This window comes from Cryptotermes secundus, unplaced genomic scaffold, assembly GCF_002891405.2.
Source record: "Cryptotermes secundus unplaced genomic scaffold, Csec_1.0 scaffold160, whole genome shotgun sequence".
NCBI classification, from domain to species: domain Eukaryota; kingdom Metazoa; phylum Arthropoda; class Insecta; order Blattodea; family Kalotermitidae; genus Cryptotermes; species Cryptotermes secundus.
The window spans coordinates 667,199-687,582 of NW_019745080.1; the positions used below are offsets into that span (position 1 = coordinate 667,199).

The 20,384-nt window shown below is 40.7% G+C and overlaps 1 protein-coding gene across 1 annotated transcript; it reads left to right on the forward strand.

Annotated features, from left to right (window-relative positions):
- Positions 1-4,046: 4,046 nt before the first annotated feature.
- LOC111874875 lies at positions 4,047-8,384 on the forward strand. The gene is made up of 4 exons (XM_023870730.2): positions 4,047-4,193; positions 5,299-5,448; positions 6,767-6,916; positions 8,033-8,384. Exons 1-4 carry the CDS (start codon positions 4,095-4,097, stop codon positions 8,189-8,191), a joined length of 558 nt encoding a protein of 185 aa, XP_023726498.1. The 5' UTR covers positions 4,047-4,094; the 3' UTR covers positions 8,192-8,384.
- The last annotated feature ends 12,000 nt before the right edge of the window (positions 8,385-20,384 follow it).

The following is a 20,384-nucleotide window of genomic DNA, read 5'->3' on the forward strand; positions in this document are numbered from 1 at the left end:
TGAACATTCAGAATAATGACACCAGCGACCTCCTAGTATTATGTACAACATCCAATTACTAACGAAGTCTACCCTCTTAACTGCTGACAAGATTCCCTTATGTACAAAAAAAACTGTACCTATTCATGATTCCCATTTCCATAGAAAAAATTTTATCTGCCTGCTATTTTGGTGCCACCCTTGTCCCATCTGACCTCCTGTACTCCCACTCCCTGGCCTGTAGTCCGCAAGCGAACTATACAGACCGAGCGACCGCCGCTTGTCGGCAATGTTAGTGCCAACTTCTGCGGTTACAGTGTGTCATGTGGTCAGCACAACGGATCCCCACGCTCGTTAATCTCGGTTTTCTAGACCGGAGCCGCTATTTCCTTGAAATACCTCCACAATTATCCTCACGAAGCTGAGTGAATCCCGTTCCCGACCCACTACTTCTCAGAAAATCTGGTAGCGCCGGGAATCGAACCCGGGACCTCTGGATTTGTAGCCAGGAACTCTAGCCACTAGACCACAGAGGCGGTCCCTGTACTCCCACTAAATCTAACATAATTTGATATTTCCCTTGCAACTGTTACGAGTGAACCTGCCATATCTGATATCCATTTTCTTTAGCTTATGTTATTTATGCAAAGAACCCGTCCAAATTTATTTTTGTAGTTAGGAGTTGTTATCCCCACGCCGAAACTCCAGCTTGAGGACCACACATTGTCGGCCGTCTGACTGCTTATTCAATATATTCGCAACTACTGTCCATACCTGGAGGCCATTTCCTACGTCCGCAAACCCGAGGACGTGCCAAGCCATTTTAAAAAAGGGCCCACTCAACATTGCAGAGGGCCGTTTTCAGATACATTCTATATGTAGACGCTTCACTGCATTTGCTGTTTTTTAATACTGTTAAATCACGGTTACCATTAAGTCAAACCTGTTACTGTAGTTAGTGAAAATTAATTACAATTTCTAAAATTGTAGTTGATATTTCTATAGTTCTACTACTCCGTTGGCCGATCGCAGTGGCCGCGCGGTCTAAGGCATTATGACTTCGACTTTTACTGGATAGATATGTGGAGGTGGGGTCGAATACCTCCACCGTGATCCTGCGAGTTGTAGGAGGCAAAGAACAGGGAAGTCTCAAAGGTCTCAAATCTGAGACAGTAAAATCCGGCCGCGAGTTTCAAGGGACTCGGACCCGAGAAAGACTGCGCTGGCAACGGCCAGCAGCATATACAAAAGACAGACCTGTCCTCTCGTCAGAGAGGGCGCCCCACAGAAATAAAACCGTAACTGTCAAACAGTAATAAATATCTGGTCATGAGCTTCAGATGGGGCTCGACACCAAGACTTACTGACTGACCGTCGGTCGCAATGTGACTTTGACTTGATAGATAGGTAGCTATATAGCTCAGTCAATATAGTGATGGGCTACGGGTTGGACGGCTGAAATTTTGTCCTCGGCAGGGATGAGATTAGTCTCTTCTTCACAGAGTCCATACTGGCTCTGGTTCCCAACCAGTTTCCAAGTGGGTAAAGTGGCCAGGGCGTGAAGTTGGCCACTCACTTCCACCTAATTCCGATGTCAAGAATGATGGGGCTACACCTCCACTTCGCCCTAAGTTTTCACGGCGTAGTGTTCAATTTATTAAGCAAAAGGTCAAATTTAAATTTACTTTGAATTATAAATCCTATAGAATAGGATTATAATTTATAAATCCTACTCCACGAAGGCGTATGGAGAAATGGATGTATAGATCCAGATTTTCTTGACCTCGTCACTAGCTTGAGGTGAGTGGTAAGGTTCACACTCCGGCGGCTTTACCCCCGGAACCCATTGAATATGAGGCTGGGTGGGCCCCAGATCCGGTCTGAACGAAGTGGAGAATAGAAAATTCTTGACCGTCCCGGTCGTCCAGCCCAGTCGCTGTTATTACTATCAAATCTAATCCTTTACAAAGTGTGAAATGAAGGATATAAACAATCCATCTAAGGAACAGAGGACGATCTATGATTGCAATCTGTGCTGGTAACTCTATGTGTGGAGTCACATTAAGGGAGTCCTTTCGATGTTCTACTAGTACTTATATGCTTGCCATCCTCGAGTGTAATCCATGTGTTTTATTCTGTGTTTGTTGTAGGGAAAAATCTGTGATTTCCAGATCGATATAGACGAACACGAGAATTACTTAAATCTTCTTTTTGGGACGTACACAGGCAAACTCAATTCCGACTGCAACTCGGGAAAGAGCTGCTTCAATTTCGACTTCTAAATTAGGCAATATTTGGATGCAGAGAAAAGAAATAAAGAAATCACAAACATTTATAACTGCAGGCTTTCTTCTTTATCTATTTCAATAATGTGTTTTATAGGACTAAAAGAACTCCGTGACCCGTAGTCCACAAGCGAACAATACCGACCGAGGGACCACCGCTTTGTCGGCGAATTTAATGCCAAATTTGCGGATAAGGAGTGTCGCGTGGTCCGCGCAACGGATCCCCACAGCCGTTAATCTCAGTTTTCTAGACCGGAAATGTGTTTTACACAGCACACTGATACGTGTAATTGAAGAAATATATTCTTCATCCAATGCTGCAACAAATTAATTTTGTTAATGGATTCAGAATTTATTCTTAACTATTTTACAGTGATATTCAACTTACAATGGGTGTATGCGGTAGCGTAGTTTATTGAGGCACTATGCTACAAGCCAGAAGGTCGCGGTTTCGAATCTCGATGAGGTTATTGGGTTTTTAAATTGACCTAATCCTTCCAGCCGCACTATGGCCCTGGGGTCAACTCAGCCTCTAACAGAAATGAGTACCAGTATTCTGCTTCTTGGGAGTAAAGGGCGACCGGCGCGTAAGACTAACAACCTCACCACTATCTGTGAGCCAATTGTCTAGAAAATGTGGTAGCCTCGACGTCACGCAACCCTACGGGTCTTCACAGCCTGTTACAGGGATACCTTTAGCTTTTATGTATCTTAAAATGTATCCGAAAGAATAAAAACTTAACTTCTTGTGCAAATATCTTTTTTGAGTACCGTCATGAATTTTTGTATTGCTATAGAAATTACAGAGATTCTTTACGAGCTCAGAAACTACCAGCTTCTTAGGAATCACTGTATCAACCGTGTAGCTAACAAGTCATGAAACTCGTCAGATAAACATCGTATGTTTAGGTAATATTCTATGTTCTCCTTATTTCACCTGTTTATATACACGCCATAATTGCTACATTCCATAAAACACATAAATGCATTGAAATATAAAAGCAATTACATAACGAGAGTTGATGTATTTTGAAAAGCAGGTTCCACTTAAGCCTGAAAATTATAAGGGTTCAGGTACAAGCGAACACAGTCCTCATTGCCACAATAAAATAGAGAGTACAGACTGAAATGTGAAATTAAAAACAAACTGAACTTAGTACGTAAGCTTTGAACTGCAGTTCCTCATCATCTTCATAGGGTCGTGCACAAGTAACACTGCCGTGTTGACCAAACACTGTCTATTTCCAACGTTCCATTTTTTGGTAGTGAGGCAGAACTACCTTCGAGGTTGTACGTAACAGTTAATCTTCTGTCAGTGACAAAGCGATTTTATGTACATTTTTAAAGCTATTGTATTACGATATTTTCATAACACACAGTACTGCCTTTGTTACAGAAAAGCAGATTTCCCCTTGCCATTGAAAATTGCCTTTGAAATTCTGTGTGACGGGTAATTTTCTGCCGGTGATAAACTGATGTAAGCAATTTTACACGAACCCATTCATAAAACGGCGTGATGGCATTGTTGTAAACATATAGATGAACATGAGATATGACATAAACCGCTGAAACTGATCAGATGTGAATTCTGTGTAAATATATCTACTCATAAAAATAAAAATTGTTGGTGTTAGGTGCTAAAGCATGCAGCCTTTTCAAAGAATGTGCTCCTACCATGCGCGATTTGTTTTCATACGCCATAGCCATTATTTAACAAAATTCTCTTCTTTCGCCTGGTGCCATTCATTCATTTCGTATATAAAGGATTTGCTTGCTTTCATCACTTATACGTGCAGATTAAGTCGTGACTGGAATATCTATCTTTTTGCGATGGCGACATCCTCCAACATCCGTCCCTCAACAATTCTGAAGTCAGTCTTCATCGCATTTTGCGCATTTTGTGTGCTGTTCACCTCAACAGAAGCCTGCGTGAGTGTTTTACCACTTCAGAGTTGCTGGGTACCGTTAAACTGCGTGAGACATTCTCATTTCTTAAAAAAAAAAAACATTCTAAAAGACCTAAAATAAATTCTTCTTCCTCCTCGATGGATTAGGCTCTCTAGTCTGTTCCCATTAAAAAATAATTATGAAATTTTAATCTTATAGACAGTTGGTAGGACTACTTGGGCGGGAATCAGCCCCGTCGAAGACCTCTGCCTAGACAGGATAACACGAATACAGGAAGAACGCAAACAGACATTCATGCATCGAGTTGGTTTCGAACCAAAAATCACAGTGTTTGAACGGGAGGAAACATTTCATGCCTTAGACCACGCGGCCACTGTGAGAGGCAGATAAAACAAATTGCTTTGTGAAAAGGACAAAAATATATATTGTACTTTCCTTACTCTGTAATAAGACACGTGTCGGGTCAGAGATAGCAGCCCCAGATTAGAGATAGAGGATATGATAATGTGCTGCCTGGCAAGGGCTATCGCATACTTCAAGGAGAGATGATATGTGAGTACGGAGCCAAGGTGGAATATTCATTAGGAAGGTAAAACAGTAGAAACGCGAGGAAAGACTCGCTTCAGCCCTACTTCGTCCATCACGAGTTTCACATGAACTCACCTGCGATTGAATTAGATGTTCGGTGGTGAGAGGCAAGAGCCTAGCCGACGACGTGCCTATATCCTTTCTGGGAGTGATAGGTACGTCTTGAGGCACTGAAATTAGATTACTAAAAAAAAGCGGGGGCTTTGAAACAAATCAGAGAGTGCTTACCCGTATTTATGGCCATTCCTAGCATTGACTGTATGCAGCAACAGGTTTCTGATATCAGAGACTTTTGTCAGTTAATTAATTAGTCTGCTTTCCATTTGCGTGTATGTTTTAGCAATAGAGAATTTAGTATACCGGGTGGCACAAAATGATGAAAATGAAGGGATCGGTTTTTTGAATGAAATTCATATATGTTGTGTGTTGGAGTCACTAATTTTTTTTTGTACTTTCAAAGTCATTTTATTGCACCAGCCAGTATAACATTATAAACTCAGAATGTGAGAACCGTGTCTATTTCTAATCTCATTTTCAGGACGGTTACAAAATAAAAGTAAATAAGCTACAACCTTGCGATAATTCTGGGATAATCAAACTTATAAATCCCAAAATCGTGCTGTCGCAAGATTGCTTTGTTTCTGCAGTTGGATGTATGGAGAATACTAAAGAATTTTCAAGTTGCAAGGTACGTATGTATCCTTCAGATTGCTCAGAAACATGTATGCTTGCGTTACGCGCTGAGAATTCGAAAGAATTGCCTATCTTCAAATGCTGCTGCTTCATGTACTTATTTACTGTAGTCGGGATATGTTGATTGATGCAGTCATCAGGCTATGGGTTGAGCAACCGAGAAATCAATGTTCGATTCTCGGCAGAGGCGAGAAATATTGCTCTTCTCCACAGTCTCCACATTAGATCTGGAGCCCACGGAGTCTCCTATTCATTGCGTAATGGGTACACATTTCCTTGGAGTAACGCGGCTTGGACGGGAACCTTATCACTCAGCTCCATTTATGGCTAATTTTAAGAATGCGTGAAACTCTCCTCTAGTCCCCACAGGTCTTCGTGGTTTAATGCTTAATAAATTAAGCACAGAGATAATTCTACATTCTTCTTCACATTCACTTTTGTTTATTTAACTAATTAATTAATTGTTTGTAGGGGCCACGCTGTAGCGTAGTCGGTTGAAGCACTACCCTACGCGGGTTCGAGTCCTGATGAAGTGGATTTTTTCAATTTACCTAATCCTTCCAGCCGCACTATGGCCCTGGGTCGGCCGCGACATAGTTGAAAAGGTTAGTCGCTGGCTTCACACCACGGCTGCCCGTGTTCGAGCCCGGGTCTGGTCAAGTGGGATTTGTGGTAGACAAAGTGGCGCTAGGGCAGGTTTTTTCCGAGTACTTCGGTTTCCTTGCCGTTCTTCATTCCACCAAATTCTCCATTACCATAATCACCCAGGGAAGGTACAATAGGCCAATCAGTGGACGATATGCCGAGTGGACCCAACTGGACTCCACCCCCACTGTGCAAATTGGCCCTGGGTCGAATCAGCCTCTAACAGAAATGATTACCCGGAATTTTCCTTTGGAATAAGTCTGAAAAACTTACCGCCATCTGTGAGCCGATTGTCTAGAAAATGTGGGAGCCTCGACGTCTCAAAACACGATGGGCCTTCGCGGCCTGTTACAGGGATAAGCTTCACCTTTATTTAATTGTTTGCAATTAGAATCGTTCGATCCATATAGGCTTAGTGACTGGATATGTAACTGACAACCGGGGTTCCATATCCGGGAGAGAGAAGGAATTTTTCTTCGTCACCATGACCAAGCCGACTCTGTGCACCAAGCAGCCTCCAGTATGATGGGAACTTGGGAATGTTTCTTCCCGAATTGGGACCTGATCATCCACTTAACCTGGTAGCAGAACGTATTTCTCAACTACGTGGCGCTTAACTAAGCCCAGGTACAATATTACCTTTTATTTACTTATATGTTTTTTTTCAGTTGGCATATGACGTCAAGAAGAGAGGTATGATGATCCCAATTAAAGGCGAAAGAGATGTGTGTGAAGAACTAGCCAATGCATCAAAAAACAAAACTGTGGCAGAAAATCTGGCCAAGAACAATATCCCCACGTCATGCCCATTTAAGAAGGTAAGCAAACCTTAACGGACTTCATGGTACTAAATTCTTTTCCTGGAAAAATATAATAACAAACGACGAGGAACCAAACAAAATTCATAAATACAAACTTCGCAGATGAACACAAAAATATTGTCTGAGCACGGCCATATCTAGCTTCTGTCGCGAACAATTTCGGACGTTGTAATTTCCTAGAATAATTCTACATCATTGCAAAGCTAGAATTTGATAACAAATTTGTTCACACATGTCACTACTCAAATGCTGATGAGAAATTCTGTCAAATGCTTCAGCTTGAATAAGTACGGTTTACTTACTCATGGAGCTGAGCCCTTCTGGAGGAGCCGCAAATTCTGAAGCTACTCAAGAATTTTCCAGCATTTTATAGAACCCGAAGGTTCATTACCATACTCACAAGAGCCTCCACTGGTCCCTATCCTGAGCCTGATCTATCCAATTCATACCATCCCATCTCCTATTTCTCTAAGATCCATTCTATTATTGTCCACCCACCTACCCCTCGATCTTCCCTGTGGTCTCCTTCCTTCTGGCTTTCCCACCAATATCCTATACGCATTCCTCATCTCCCCCATTCGTGCTGCATGATCTGCCCACCTCATCCTCCTTGACTTGATCATTCTAATTATACTTGCAGAAGAGTACAAGTTATGAAGCTCCTCATTACGCAGTTTTCTCCAACCTCCTGTCACTTCATCTCTCTTTGGTCCAAATATTCTCAGCACCCTGTTCTCAAATACCCTCAGTCTATGTTCCTCCCTTAATGTCAGAGATCAAGTTTCACACCCATACAGAATAGATACGGTTACTGGATTTTAATACTAAGTTACGGTAAGTTCCAAACTATCGAAGAATCAAATTTCATAATATTCTTTTCCTTCGGCTTTTGCTGATTAACTTCTCCGATCTCTTCCAATTTAGAATAGATTTGTGAAACTATTAATTTACTATCTGTGAAATTAAGGCCATAATAAATAAAAAAGAAATAAATGACGATTATTGAATGAAATTTTTACTATAGAATTAATGTGTAGAATTTCCTTTTCAGTTTTCTTGCTTCATTCCAGAAAGTACTTGAGTGCAACCTGTTACGTTTTGTGTCTGTTACAGAGTAAAATCTGCGCTCCTGAGGACCAGAAGCTTGATGTAAGCAGTTACAAGAACAAATTTCGTCTTGCTGCTGGCCAATATACAGGAAAAATTACACTTGATTGTAATTCGGGCAAAAGTTGCTTTGATTTCGATTTGGAATTCAAACGTGGCAAATAGAATATTATTATGATCTGAGTTATTTCACCTTCTTTATGATTAAATGTAATAATATATTTAATGTAGGGAAAATTAAGACGTCTATATAAGGTAGTCTTCATTTGGAGCAGCAGTACAATTTGATGTAGCGTTTGTATTCCGCCTTTAAAACCAATTACAAAATTCTTCTCACTTATTTTAAAGTCGTATGGATCATACAATAAAACGTAAAATATTACCAAGTTAAAAAATCAGGTCGATCCAAATTTTTAAAAATAGGGTGCAAATTTCTGGAATATACTGACATATTGTAAATAATATAGTAATTGCTACAAAATAAAGTGAAATTAAATATAATTAGAGTTATTAAGCTTGATCAACTGGTAATGTTTTTGACTTTTATCCCGGAAGTGCCAATTTCGAATCTTGGTGGGGGACACCGACTATCACGGCTGAGATTCTTCGTGGTTTTCTTCAGTTTCTACAGATATGTTTGGATTGTGCCTCAAATTATAACACAATCTCCTCCTTTCATATCCTTTCTAATTCATCTTTATTCAATCATTCGACGTCAATCTGAGCTGTTTTCGGCATCGATAATTAAATAACACAAATGCCTCTTCTGCTCAACACAGATTGGGTGATCAGGTTTGGAGTAGTTTACAAGCACTGGGAAATCATACGTCCACAAACACGTCCCGTAAATCTCTCAGGTCCTCCTCACAACATCCTAACAAATAAACCTTATTTTTCCCCGGATAGAAAAGATGTGATGTCCGTCAGGTTTTATCAAGTATAAATCATACAATATTCTTGAAAATAGGAGACAAAGAATTTTAAAACATAAAATATTCTTGTTATAAATTCTGTAGCTAATTCTTCTCTCAATATACATTTTGTTTTTTGCATACGGCATTCAATATGAAATAATTGAGAGAAGTAGTTCCTCCACCTATTCAAAATGTTGTGGGAATCTGCAAGCAGATCACCATTCTCATCCTTCACTAAGTTACTGCTAGGCTGGTAACCCCTCTTAAAGTCATTTATTGCTCTATACAGGTCTCTAATTGATGCAAGTAAAGAGATTGGTCTAGAAGCAAACACAGAGAAAACTAAATATATGTTACTGTCTCGTCACCAAAATGGAGGGCAAAATCATGACATGAAGATAGGAAACAGATGTTTTGAAAATGTGGCACAGTTCAGATATATGGGAACAACGATAACAGATCGAAACCTGATTCAGGAGGAAATTAAGAGGCGATTGAACTCGGGTAATGCTTGCTACCATTCAGTCCAGAACCTTTTGTCTTCTCGTCTGTTGTCCAAAAACNGGAGGTGGGAAGGTCATGTAGCACGAATGGGGGAGATGAGGAATGCGTATAGGATATTGGTGGGAAAGCCAGAAGGAAAGAGATCACAGGGAAGACCAAGGCGTAGGTGGGTGGACAATAATAGAATGGATCTTAGAGAGATAGGATGGGATGGTATGGATTGGATTGATCTGGCTCAGGATAGGGACCAGTGGAGGACTCTTGTGAACACAGTGATGAGCCTTCGGGTTCCATAAAATGCTGGGATATTCTTGAGTAGCTGCAGAATTGGCGGCTCCTCCAGAAGGGCTCAGCTCCATGAGTAAGTAAGTAAGTAAGTAACCAATATGAAACACAAAAAAAAAATCCCGAATAAATAACTCCGCATATCCAGAGTCCTTCTTGAGAAGCTAGGAGTCGCTCAGCTACCCAAGAAATTCCACCCTTTTCTAGAACTCGAGTATTCATGGCCGTGTTCAGAAAAGCCCATCACAGAATCCAAAATTAGTCTCCCATTTATGCTTACACTCTCAAGTGTCCCTTTAGGTTTTCCTACTGAAAATTTTATGCATTTCTCGTTTACCCCGTGCGTTCTATACGGCCTTTGTCCTTCTTTTCTGATCACGTTAAGAACAGTTTTGATGAAGAATATAAACTGCTAAGCTAATTGTGCAAATTTGTTCTGCCTTCTATTACTAACAAATATCCTCCTCGGCACCCCCTTCTCTGTTCCATGGGGCTGAGCCCTACTTGAGCAGCCGTCAATCGCTCAGCTACTCAAGAGGTTTCCAACATTTAATGGGAAGCTGAAGATTCATTACCGTATTCTCAAGAGACCTCCACTGGTCCGTGTCCCTAGTCAGATCAACACACCATCCAATTTTTCTAAGACCAGTTCCCAGTGGTCTCTTTCTCATCAAAATCCTATATGCATTTCTCTTCTCCCCATGAGTGCTACATACCCTGCCCATCTCACCCTCCTTGGATTTATCATTCTAATTTTATTTTGTGAAGAGTACAAGTTCTTAATGCTCTTCATTATGCACTTTCTCCAACCTCCTACCATTTCATCTCCCTTCGGTCCAGATATTGCTCTGTTTACAAATATCTTCAGTATATGTTCTTCCATTAATGTCAGAGATCAAGTTTCACACTCGTACGAAACTATATCCAAAATTCTCAGACACCCTCATTTCATCTTCCTATCCCATGGCCAGAATTCAAGCCCAAAACATGTAAGTGACAATATTGTATATCTAACACCGCTGAGAATGTTTCATACTACACTGTATAGAAATATATGCCACAATGTGCAGAAATCGAATTGAATTTCATGACTCAGTTGTTGCAATTGAGAGGCCAAAACGTTCCATGAGCTTCTCAAAAATGTCATCCAGTCGTATGTTTAGCGTTTGAGGGTTACGAAAGAGAAAATTCAGTATTTATGATAACAGAATCTCTTCGAAAAAATGCATGAAATATTAGAGAAATTTGATGTCAATCACATAACTAAATAAAATAGTGTAATGTATTTCGTTCAAATAATATCTCACAATTTAGCAATGGCCAGGCTTGAACAACAGACCAGCTAATTGAATACTGAAATAAAAAATACAACTTAATATTATTCTATTTAACTAAGTGAAGATTTTATCTTAACCAAGTTAAAAAGCTGTTATAAAAGCAAAATAGGTTTACTGCATAGATTAAACCCACTGAACTGGTTGAGTTACTATAACAAAATTAAATAATTAAACAGGAATTACGCTCAGTAGAGAGTTGACGAACAACGGACACAAATTTTCCAGGAAAGCTTGTTCAGTCTAAAATTGTGGATATATAAGCAATTGAATCACAATTACAAACTTTAATCAGCTCATTAATACAGCTGTACGTGGGTTCAGTCCCTTGTATGTCCATCGTAATGATTTTTGATGTCAGTCCTCTTGACGAAGGTGGGTCCCTGTCACCACGGCATGGCGCGTCCTCAGGTTGCGGATGGAGGAGACGCCCTCAAGTTTTGGAGGAAAGCTGCGAATATATTGAATAAGCAGTCGCGGACAGCCGACAAGGGGTGGCCCTCCAGCTTGGGGGTTTGGCGTAGGGCTAACAACTCCTCACCGTAAAATATAAACTTGTTACGAAAATTCTCAAGAAGCCTCGGACCTGGACGGATTCCTTGGATAAACGACCTAAGCTAATGAAAATGGATATGAGATTTGGCACTTGGAATGTACGAAGTTTGTATAGGGCAGGTTCCCTCAGGGCAGTGGCAGAAGAAATCTTAAAATATAAGTTAGATTTAGCGGGAGTGCAAAAGGTCAGATGGGATGGAGGTAGCATCGCACCAGCAGGAGACTATACATTTTTCTATGGAAAGGGGATTGAAAATCATGAATTAGGTACAGGTTTTTTCGTACATAAGGGAATCGTATCAGCAGTTAAGAGGGTAGAATTCATTAGTGATAGGATATCATATATAATACTAAAAGGTCGCTGGTGTGATATCATTGTTATGAATGTTCACGACCCAACAGAAGATAAAATTTATGACATAAAGAATAGACTCTATGAAGAACTAGAACATGTATTTGATAAATTCCCGAAATACCCTATGAAAATTTGTTATGAGATTTCAATGCCAAAGTAGGGAGGGAAGACATTTTCAAACCAACAATTGGGAATGAGAGTTTGCATGAAATTAGTAATGATAATGGAGTTAAGAGTTGTAAACTTTGCCACATCAGAAAATCTTACTGTCAAAAATACAATGTTCCCACATCGTAATATCCATAATTTTACTTGAACATCTCCTGATGGGAAGATATTGAAACTACGAGTAGTTAGGTTCATTAAAATATGTTTAAACGAAACGTATAGTAAATTCTGTGTAGGTAAACATTTGTCTGATAAATTTCCTATCCAGAATGGTCTAAAACAAGGAGATACTTTATCGCCACTACTTTTCAACTTTACCTTAGTGTAGGCAATTAGGAAGGTCCAGGGAAACCAGCTGGAACTGAAATTAAACGGGACACATCAGCTGCTGGTGTACGCCGATGATGTGAATCTACTGGGTGATAATGTAGATACCATAAAGAAAAACACACAAACTTTAACTGACGCAAATAAAGAGGTTGGTCAAGAAGTAAACACTGAGAAAACTAAGTATATGTTACTGTCTCGTCACCAAAATACAGGGCAAAATCTTGACATAATGATAGGAAACAAATGTTTTGAAAATGTTGCACACTTCAGATATTTGGGAACAACGATAAAAGATCGAAAACTGATTCAGGAGGAAATTAAGAGGCGATTGAACTCAGGTAATGCTTGCTACCATTCAGTCCAGAACCTTTTGTCTTCTCGTCTGCTGTCCAAAAACATAAAAATTAGAATATACAAAACTATAATTTTGCCTGTGGTTCTGTACGGATGTGAAACTTGGTCTCTGACACTAAGGGAGGAACATAGAGTAAGGGTGTTTGAGAACAGGGTGTTGAGAATAATTGGACCGAAGAGAGATGAAGTGACAGGAGGTTGGAGAAAACTGCATAATGAGGAGCTTCATAACTTGTACTCTTCTGCAAGTATCATTAGAATGATCAAGTCAAGGAGGATGAGCTGGGCAGATCATGTAGCACGAATGGGGGGAGACGAGGAATGCGTATAGGATATTGGTGGGAAAGCAGGGAAGAAAGAGACCACAAGGAAGACCAAGGCGTAGGTGGGTTGACAATAATAGAATGGATCTCAGAGAGATAGGAGATGGGATGGTATGGATTGGATAGATCAGGCTCAGGATAGGGACCAGTGGAGGGCTCTTGTGAGCATGGTAATGAACCTTCGGGTTCCATAAAATGCTGGAAAATTCTTGAGTAGCTGCAGAATTTGAGGGCTCCTCCAGAAGGGCTCAACTCCATGAGTAAGTAAGTAAGTAAGTAAGTAAGTCTGGATACTCACGTAATATTATTTTGCTTAATCGGAGGATATAATGACATACGTATAGTAAAAGAAACCTAAAATATCTACAGATATTCACTTTTCCTTGGAGATGGAGACTGAAAACCCGGTAGACCAGTGTCTTACACCAATGTGACGTCACCAGAATTCTAATACACACATTCCTTCCCTCGATTTAAAGTTCTCACGATGATGACTATGAGCAGAATTATGTACTGGCTTGTGAATCCGTATAGTCTGGTAAAATTTTATTGATTTTTCTGAGGAACATGAAGCCTCTATTTTAGTGCTGTTTGCTTCATTCGCTTGCATGTTGCACTCTTCGGCCCTGAAAATAGATAGAAACGTCAGTAAATTTCTACCGGGCTACACAATGTCACGTCTCATAAATTGTTTACCAGTTTTCAGTTTCTTGAATGTGAGATCTAATTTTCAATAAAATTACTTATCTCTTTAGCGAGGTACCTGGATAGCTCAGTCGGTATAGCAACTGGCTACGGGCTGGACGACAGATGGATAGGAGTTCGAGTACCGGTAGGGTCAAGAATTTTCTCTTCTTCACGTCGTCCAAACAGGCTCTTGGACCCACCCAGTCTCCTATCCAATGGGTACCGGGGGCTCTTTCCCCGGGGGTTGAGCGGCCGGGACGTGAAGCTGACGGCTCACCTCCAGCTAGTGCCGAGGTCAAGAAAACTCGCATCGTATATATTTACTCCTCCATAAGCCTTCATGGCGTAGTGCTTAGTAAGTTAAAACAGTTTAGGGCGGCGCCATAGCTCAAGTGGTTGGTCGCTGGCTTCCCACCTCGGCGGCCCAGATTCGATCAAGGGGTCTGGTCAAGTGGGATTTGTGGTGGACAAATTGTCGCTGGGGCGGGTTTTCTCAGAGTACTTCGGTTTCCCTTCTAATCTTCATTCCACCAAATTCTCCATCATCATAAACACCCGGGGCAGGCTACAATAGGCCAATCAGTGGCCGTCGTGCCGAGTGGACCCAGTTGGACTCCACTCCCCACTAAGCGAAGTTAAAACAGTGACAAATTTAATTTCACTTATCTTTTAGCGAAAAACATGCGTACGCTAGGGAATTGATCCACTTACATTATCGTTAAGTGTATGATACGTGTCTGCTCCTTAACCTTCTTTTCACCAGACTACATGTAGTAGAAGCATTTATTTATTACGTTTATTTATAATCTACATCATTTTAGAGTATTAGGTAAATGTGTTGTAGATGGCTGGCTTGTAAGGGAAACATCCAGTGATGTTTCTCCTACTTGTAGTCTATTTCATTGAGTGATGATGTCTTGGGGTCATGTTCTGTTCAGTCTTCTTGTCACTGGACCGTTGGCGTATAGCTCTTCTATTAATTCGTTGTCATGGTTTACAGTTTGGTTTTTGTACCTTTCAGCCATTCTTAGTGTCTCATTTTTGACGAAAGGTATCTTTAGGTCGTTATGGAGTGTAAGGTTGCTCACATACCATGGCGCGTCTGCAATTGCTCTTAGTGTTTTTGATTGGAATCTCTGGATGAGATTGACTGTCGACGGCTCTGCACATCCCCAGAGTTGAAGACCATAGGACCAAATAGATTTCAATATAGCTTGGTATAGTGGTATTTTGTTGGTCACAGAGAGCTTTGATTTTCTGTTGAGAAGCCAATACATTTGACGGTATTTCATGTCAAGTTGTTTTCTAGTAGAAACATGACAAATGGAACAGTGCTCTTCTTGGATGGGGGAAACTCGGAAAATAATGATTCTGTTATACGGTTGCGGTCCTCGTTAATCCACGGCCCTGTTTTTTCTATATATATAAAAAAGCACTGGGACCATCATGACAATAAGCAAGTGACCTTCATATACTTTATAGTAACAATGAGAAAGAAGTCTGTTCTGAAATTCACAAAAATACATTCTCGTGAGGCGCAGAACTCAGGCACTTTAAATGTAAGAAACAACAATAAAAATAATAAACTCCGTGGCCTGTAGTCCGCAAGCGAACTACACCGACCGAGCGACCACCGCTTATCCTATAATTGCCGCAGAGATTTTTCTTTCCGAGCACTTTACTAATAAAGCTAGAATGAAATATAGTGACAAAGGAGAAAAAGAATGAAAGAAGAATCAGTAAATGAAAGAAGAAACATGGAATGAAACGTATTGACAGAACAAAAAGGGAAAGTAAAACTGACGCAAGAATAACAAGAGAAAAGAACTGTAGTAGCATAGCATAGAGCATATCATAACATCTTCGCATAAATTTAGCCATTTTTCCAGAACCTCTGAAGTTACGCTTCTTGAGGTTGGGCACACTTGACGAAGTTTGGTTTTAATAAATCTTGCTGAAATTTCAACGGGCTTTACTCTACAATTAATATGTTGCTGGACATTATCCATCATCTTGTCTGTTGTTAAAAAACCGTCTAGTTTCTATCAAAAACACAACGTTTCGGGAAATGGAATCTGTCCCCGTCTTCAGGTAAAACCTACTCAGTTGGGTCCAATAGACAGAGCTAGCCAAGTTCCAGTTCCCGAAACGTTGTGTTTTTGATAGAAACTAGACGGTTTTTTAACAACAGACAAGATGATGGATAATGTCCAGCAACATATTAATTGTAAAAGTGCTCCTGTTCTAAAAACAAGTTAAAAGTACACATAAACATATTTTTCTACACTGTGAAGAACACATGTGAAATAAAGTACAGTANTTCATTACTGACGGTTTACAGCCAATCAGTTCGTCTTGGTGCCAATCCCCTTGAGACCCACGATCAGAGATTGCTCTCTCAAATGAACTCTTGCGGTAATAGTCCTTATACAACACATTCTCTTACTGGGTCCCCCCAATTGTCTTCAAGATAACTTCTCGGCACGGACCACGTAGAAACACCTCATTTCCATTGCTGTAGACCAACTGTTGCATTATTAAGAATCTGTTACATAGCAACGTGTTTACCGAGCCGTTGCCCAGAAACGATCGCTGTTTACAGAGTCACCGATTAGCAGCGGCACTATAGGCCATAGTACTGTATATACAGTATATATGAGAACCGGGATAGCGCAGTCGGTATAGTGACTAGCTACGGGCTGGACGACTGAGTGGTCGGAGTTCGAGTCCCGGTAGAGTAAAGAATTTTACTTTCTCCACGTCGTCCAGACGTTTTCTGGAGCCCACCCAGCTTCCTATCCAATGGGTAACTTGGACACTTTTCTTGCGGTTAAAGCGGCCTGTTCGATAAACTGATAATTCAACTTCAACTAGTGCTGAGGACAAGAAATCATGGATCTATACATCCACTCCTACATACAACTTCATGGAGTAGTGCTTAATTAGTTAAACATAGGGACAACTTTTTATATACATATGGGCCTAGCCGCTTCTTATGTGTCTCGATTATATACATATTATTAAATAAGATTGCAAACTCCAGTAATGCTCTAGATTTATATTTTAGGGGTTCGAATTTTGGACAGAGCATCCGGTACAATGTATAAGTTTCTGGCTTTTCTCAGTCTGTCCATACCTTAATTAGGTTAAGACTGTTTCCTTCCAAACCATTTCCAGTTCATTGTTCACTAATCAACCCCCCTGCCCCTGCCAGTGTGAAACTATAGAGTCGGAGATAGCAACGACGTTGTTAAACAAAAGAAATTCCAAAAAGATTAAAGTTCGTGTAACAATGTCACATGGCAGATGATGATGCCCTTGTCACAAAACTGATAACACCATGAAAAAAAAAGTTAACGATGCGTTAGAAACGTCGGTGAAACATTGCACAATGTATTTCCTGCTCTATCTTCCGAATAATAGAACTAATATAAAAATGCTAGTATGACTGAACATCCGTTCCATAGTAAGTGTTATCAGTGATGTACAGATATTATACGAGAGGAAATGCCAGTCAAAAGGCTAGGTAATCGCTCATGTTCGACGCAACTGTTATTTTCCAAAGCTTCTTGCCTCGCACGCTGTAACAATGTTGAAGTTCAAAGCTGTGATTACAGTGGCCGGCGAACTAAGCGGTAACCTGGGACGACACCTTCCAGAGTCGCTTTTATTTTTGCCCATTTTTAAACGAAAATTAATTTGTTTCTCACAAACTGCGAGGGAAGCGAGATAGGGTAGTCAGTATAGCAACTGTATACGGGCTGAATGACCGAGAGTTCGGAATTCGATTTCCGGTATGGTCAAGAATTATCTGTTCTCAACTTTTTCGAGACCGGCTCTGGGGCCCACCAAGCCTCTTATCCAGTGGGTACCGGGGGCTCTTTTCCAGGGGGGGTAAAGCTGCAGGGATGTGAAGCTGACTATATAAATATATATAAAATTATGCAGTCTACACAACAATGTTCTGTATTAAAAACAAAGTAGACATTATTGTATCAACACTTGTTTACATTTTTGTTTTTTCTCTTGATACAATAGTGTCTACTTTGTTTTTAAATACAGAATATTGTTACGTAGACTGCATACTTTTATATATATTTATATACCTTATTTATAACACACAGCAGGATGCATATTATTAAGAGTGAATTTGACCATTTAACTCCAACTAGTGTCGAGGTCAAGAAAATGTGAAGCTATACATCCACCCCCCCATAAACCTTCATGGCGTAGTGCTTAATTAGTTAGCCACAAAGACAACTCTCGATATTATATTTCAGCATCCCCTTGCATTGAGGCATTACCCGTATTATTAAAGCACCCGTCAATAACGCAAAAATATAAAAGACATCTAGCATATGTTTCTCACTAGAAGTGTAACTTTAATAATTTATGATGTTAAACCTATTAAAATGTCATTAGGACACTAAACGTATAACTTACGTATATATATTAAAAGTGATTATCAAATTACTAAAATGTCTCTAGTTTTACATTTGCTTTTTTCCAGTTTTCAACACGTTTCGGCCGCACATTGGCCATCATCAAGCAATTTTTCTTTTGTTTTGGGGGAGACCACTGCATTGTTAACTTGTCCACCGTGCTCCTATGCACGTCATTGCTTAGTTTTTGTCTCATGACTAGAATGCTGACGTGGTACTCTTTTTCGTCTATCGTAGTTTTTGTGTGTCGTATTTCTCTTGTGACAGGAAGACCGCACTAGTAACACATACACCAGATTTTTATTACTGTCATATATTTGCGGGTTTATTGATGAGTGGTGCCTTCTCTGACGAGAGAGAAAGGGTCTGTCGATCACAGTTGCTTCTCGCCCTCGTCAGCGCAGTCATTCTCGGGTCCAAGTCCCGCGAAACTCATAATATTTTGGTCCGGAGATAGGAATTAGCCCTATCGGTTCGGCCCGACTGAGTACGTTTTACCTGAAGACGGAGCCAGAATCCGGTCTCCGAAACGTTGTGTTTTGAAAAATAAACAGAGCAGTTTAGATAAAGACAAGACGATGGATAATGTCCAAAAACATAGTATTTGCATCATATTTTACTATCTGAGATTCGAGACTTCCCCAGCTTGGAGGGCCAGGTCCCCGTATTTATATCCCCTCGTGACAGGGTGACCCAGTTGTGCCCCGAGGTACCGGGCTCCTTCTTCGTCACCTACAACTCGCAGGGATAAGGTGGAGGTATTCGAAACCGCTTCCACGCGGGGACTTCGCTTCAGAGATTAACCGGTTAATTCTGCTTAGGAAAAGAATCGCTACTTATTGTGAGAAAAGCATAAAATACCCTCTGTCGACAGAATGCAAAGTTGCAACATTTTACAGCGGACGGTGCATATAGCAACCATTGGGCTTTGAAGAGGCAACCGTGAACCTTTGTCTAGTTCTGTGGTCTCATGCGGTAAAGGACACAGCGAGTATTGTGATGGGATAAGGCAGTAGTTTGTTACCACTTCTTTCGCTTCTGTTTTCAGAATTACGAGACGACTGAAGCTTCTTGTCATAGTATCTGAGAGTTTCTTTTTATTATTTGTGACGAATTGTTGAGAGAGTTGAAATAACTTAGTTGGGGAAAGGGGCGGAATTTATTGTCGCCTAGAACTAAACTAGCTCTTGTGGTTATTGTAAATCAGAAACATTTTGCGGAAAACTGTGAAAGGATATCGTTATGATTTAAAGAATTCGGTGGCAGAAGATGTCTACTGAGCCGGAATGCGTTGTTGCATGCTCAGGAAAGGTCGAACATGGGATTCGCCCTGGGTTCCTCTCCTGCAAGAACTCGATCGAATGGGGGTCCTGAAGATGGAGGCAGCTGGTTCTTCATAAACATTGGTACCTATACACCAAAATACACATCTTCACCTCCAGAAAACCGTAATAATTCACCGCCATAAGGACCACAATCTCATAATTTAATGTAATTGCCTCAGACTGCAATTTTCCTGCAGTATGCTTTTGACATGCTGGCCTCTGTACAGTCCATTTTCTACGATTAACATGCTAATTTTAATTAAATTTGGAATGTATTTATTTTTATTCCATTATGGCTCTGGGGTCAACTTAGCCTGTAATAGAAATGAGCACCAGGAATCCTCATGGGGGTAAAGGGTGGCGGGCGTGTAAGGCTGACAACCTCACCGCCATCTGTGGGTCAACTGTCTAGAAAATGTGGGAAGCTCGACGCGGGGCAAAGTCAAGTGCCCTCTCCTCGAAGTCCTCCGTATAGAGGTTAGAGATTACCGGAGAAAGTGGCGTCCCCAATGACACATCATCAGTTTGTTCATAGAACTGGCCATTGAAGTTGAAGTATGAGGTGGTCAGGACAGGTGGTCAGGTGGCGGAAGAGTCTCAAGATGTCTTCTTCGAAATGTCGTCCTAGAAGATCCATAGTATCCTTTATAGACACCCTGGTGAAGAGTGACACTACATCGAAACTGACCATTATGTCGTGGGGATCGACATGGAGAGAGCCCAATATGTGGACAAATTCCATGGAATCTCAGCAAGTCATGGAAGCCTCTCGTCTGCTCCCT

Coding starts and splice junctions, on each gene's coding strand:
- LOC111874875 (XM_023870730.2), top strand. CDS start 4,095: ATGGCGACATCCTCCAACATCCGTCCCTCAACAATTCTGAAGTCAGTC. Junction 5,449..6,766: donor AAGAATTTTCAAGTTGCAAG/GTACGTATGTAT, acceptor GTTTTTTTTCAG/TTGGCATATGACGTCAAGAA. Junction 6,917..8,032: donor CGTCATGCCCATTTAAGAAG/GTAAGCAAACCT, acceptor TGTCTGTTACAG/AGTAAAATCTGCGCTCCTGA.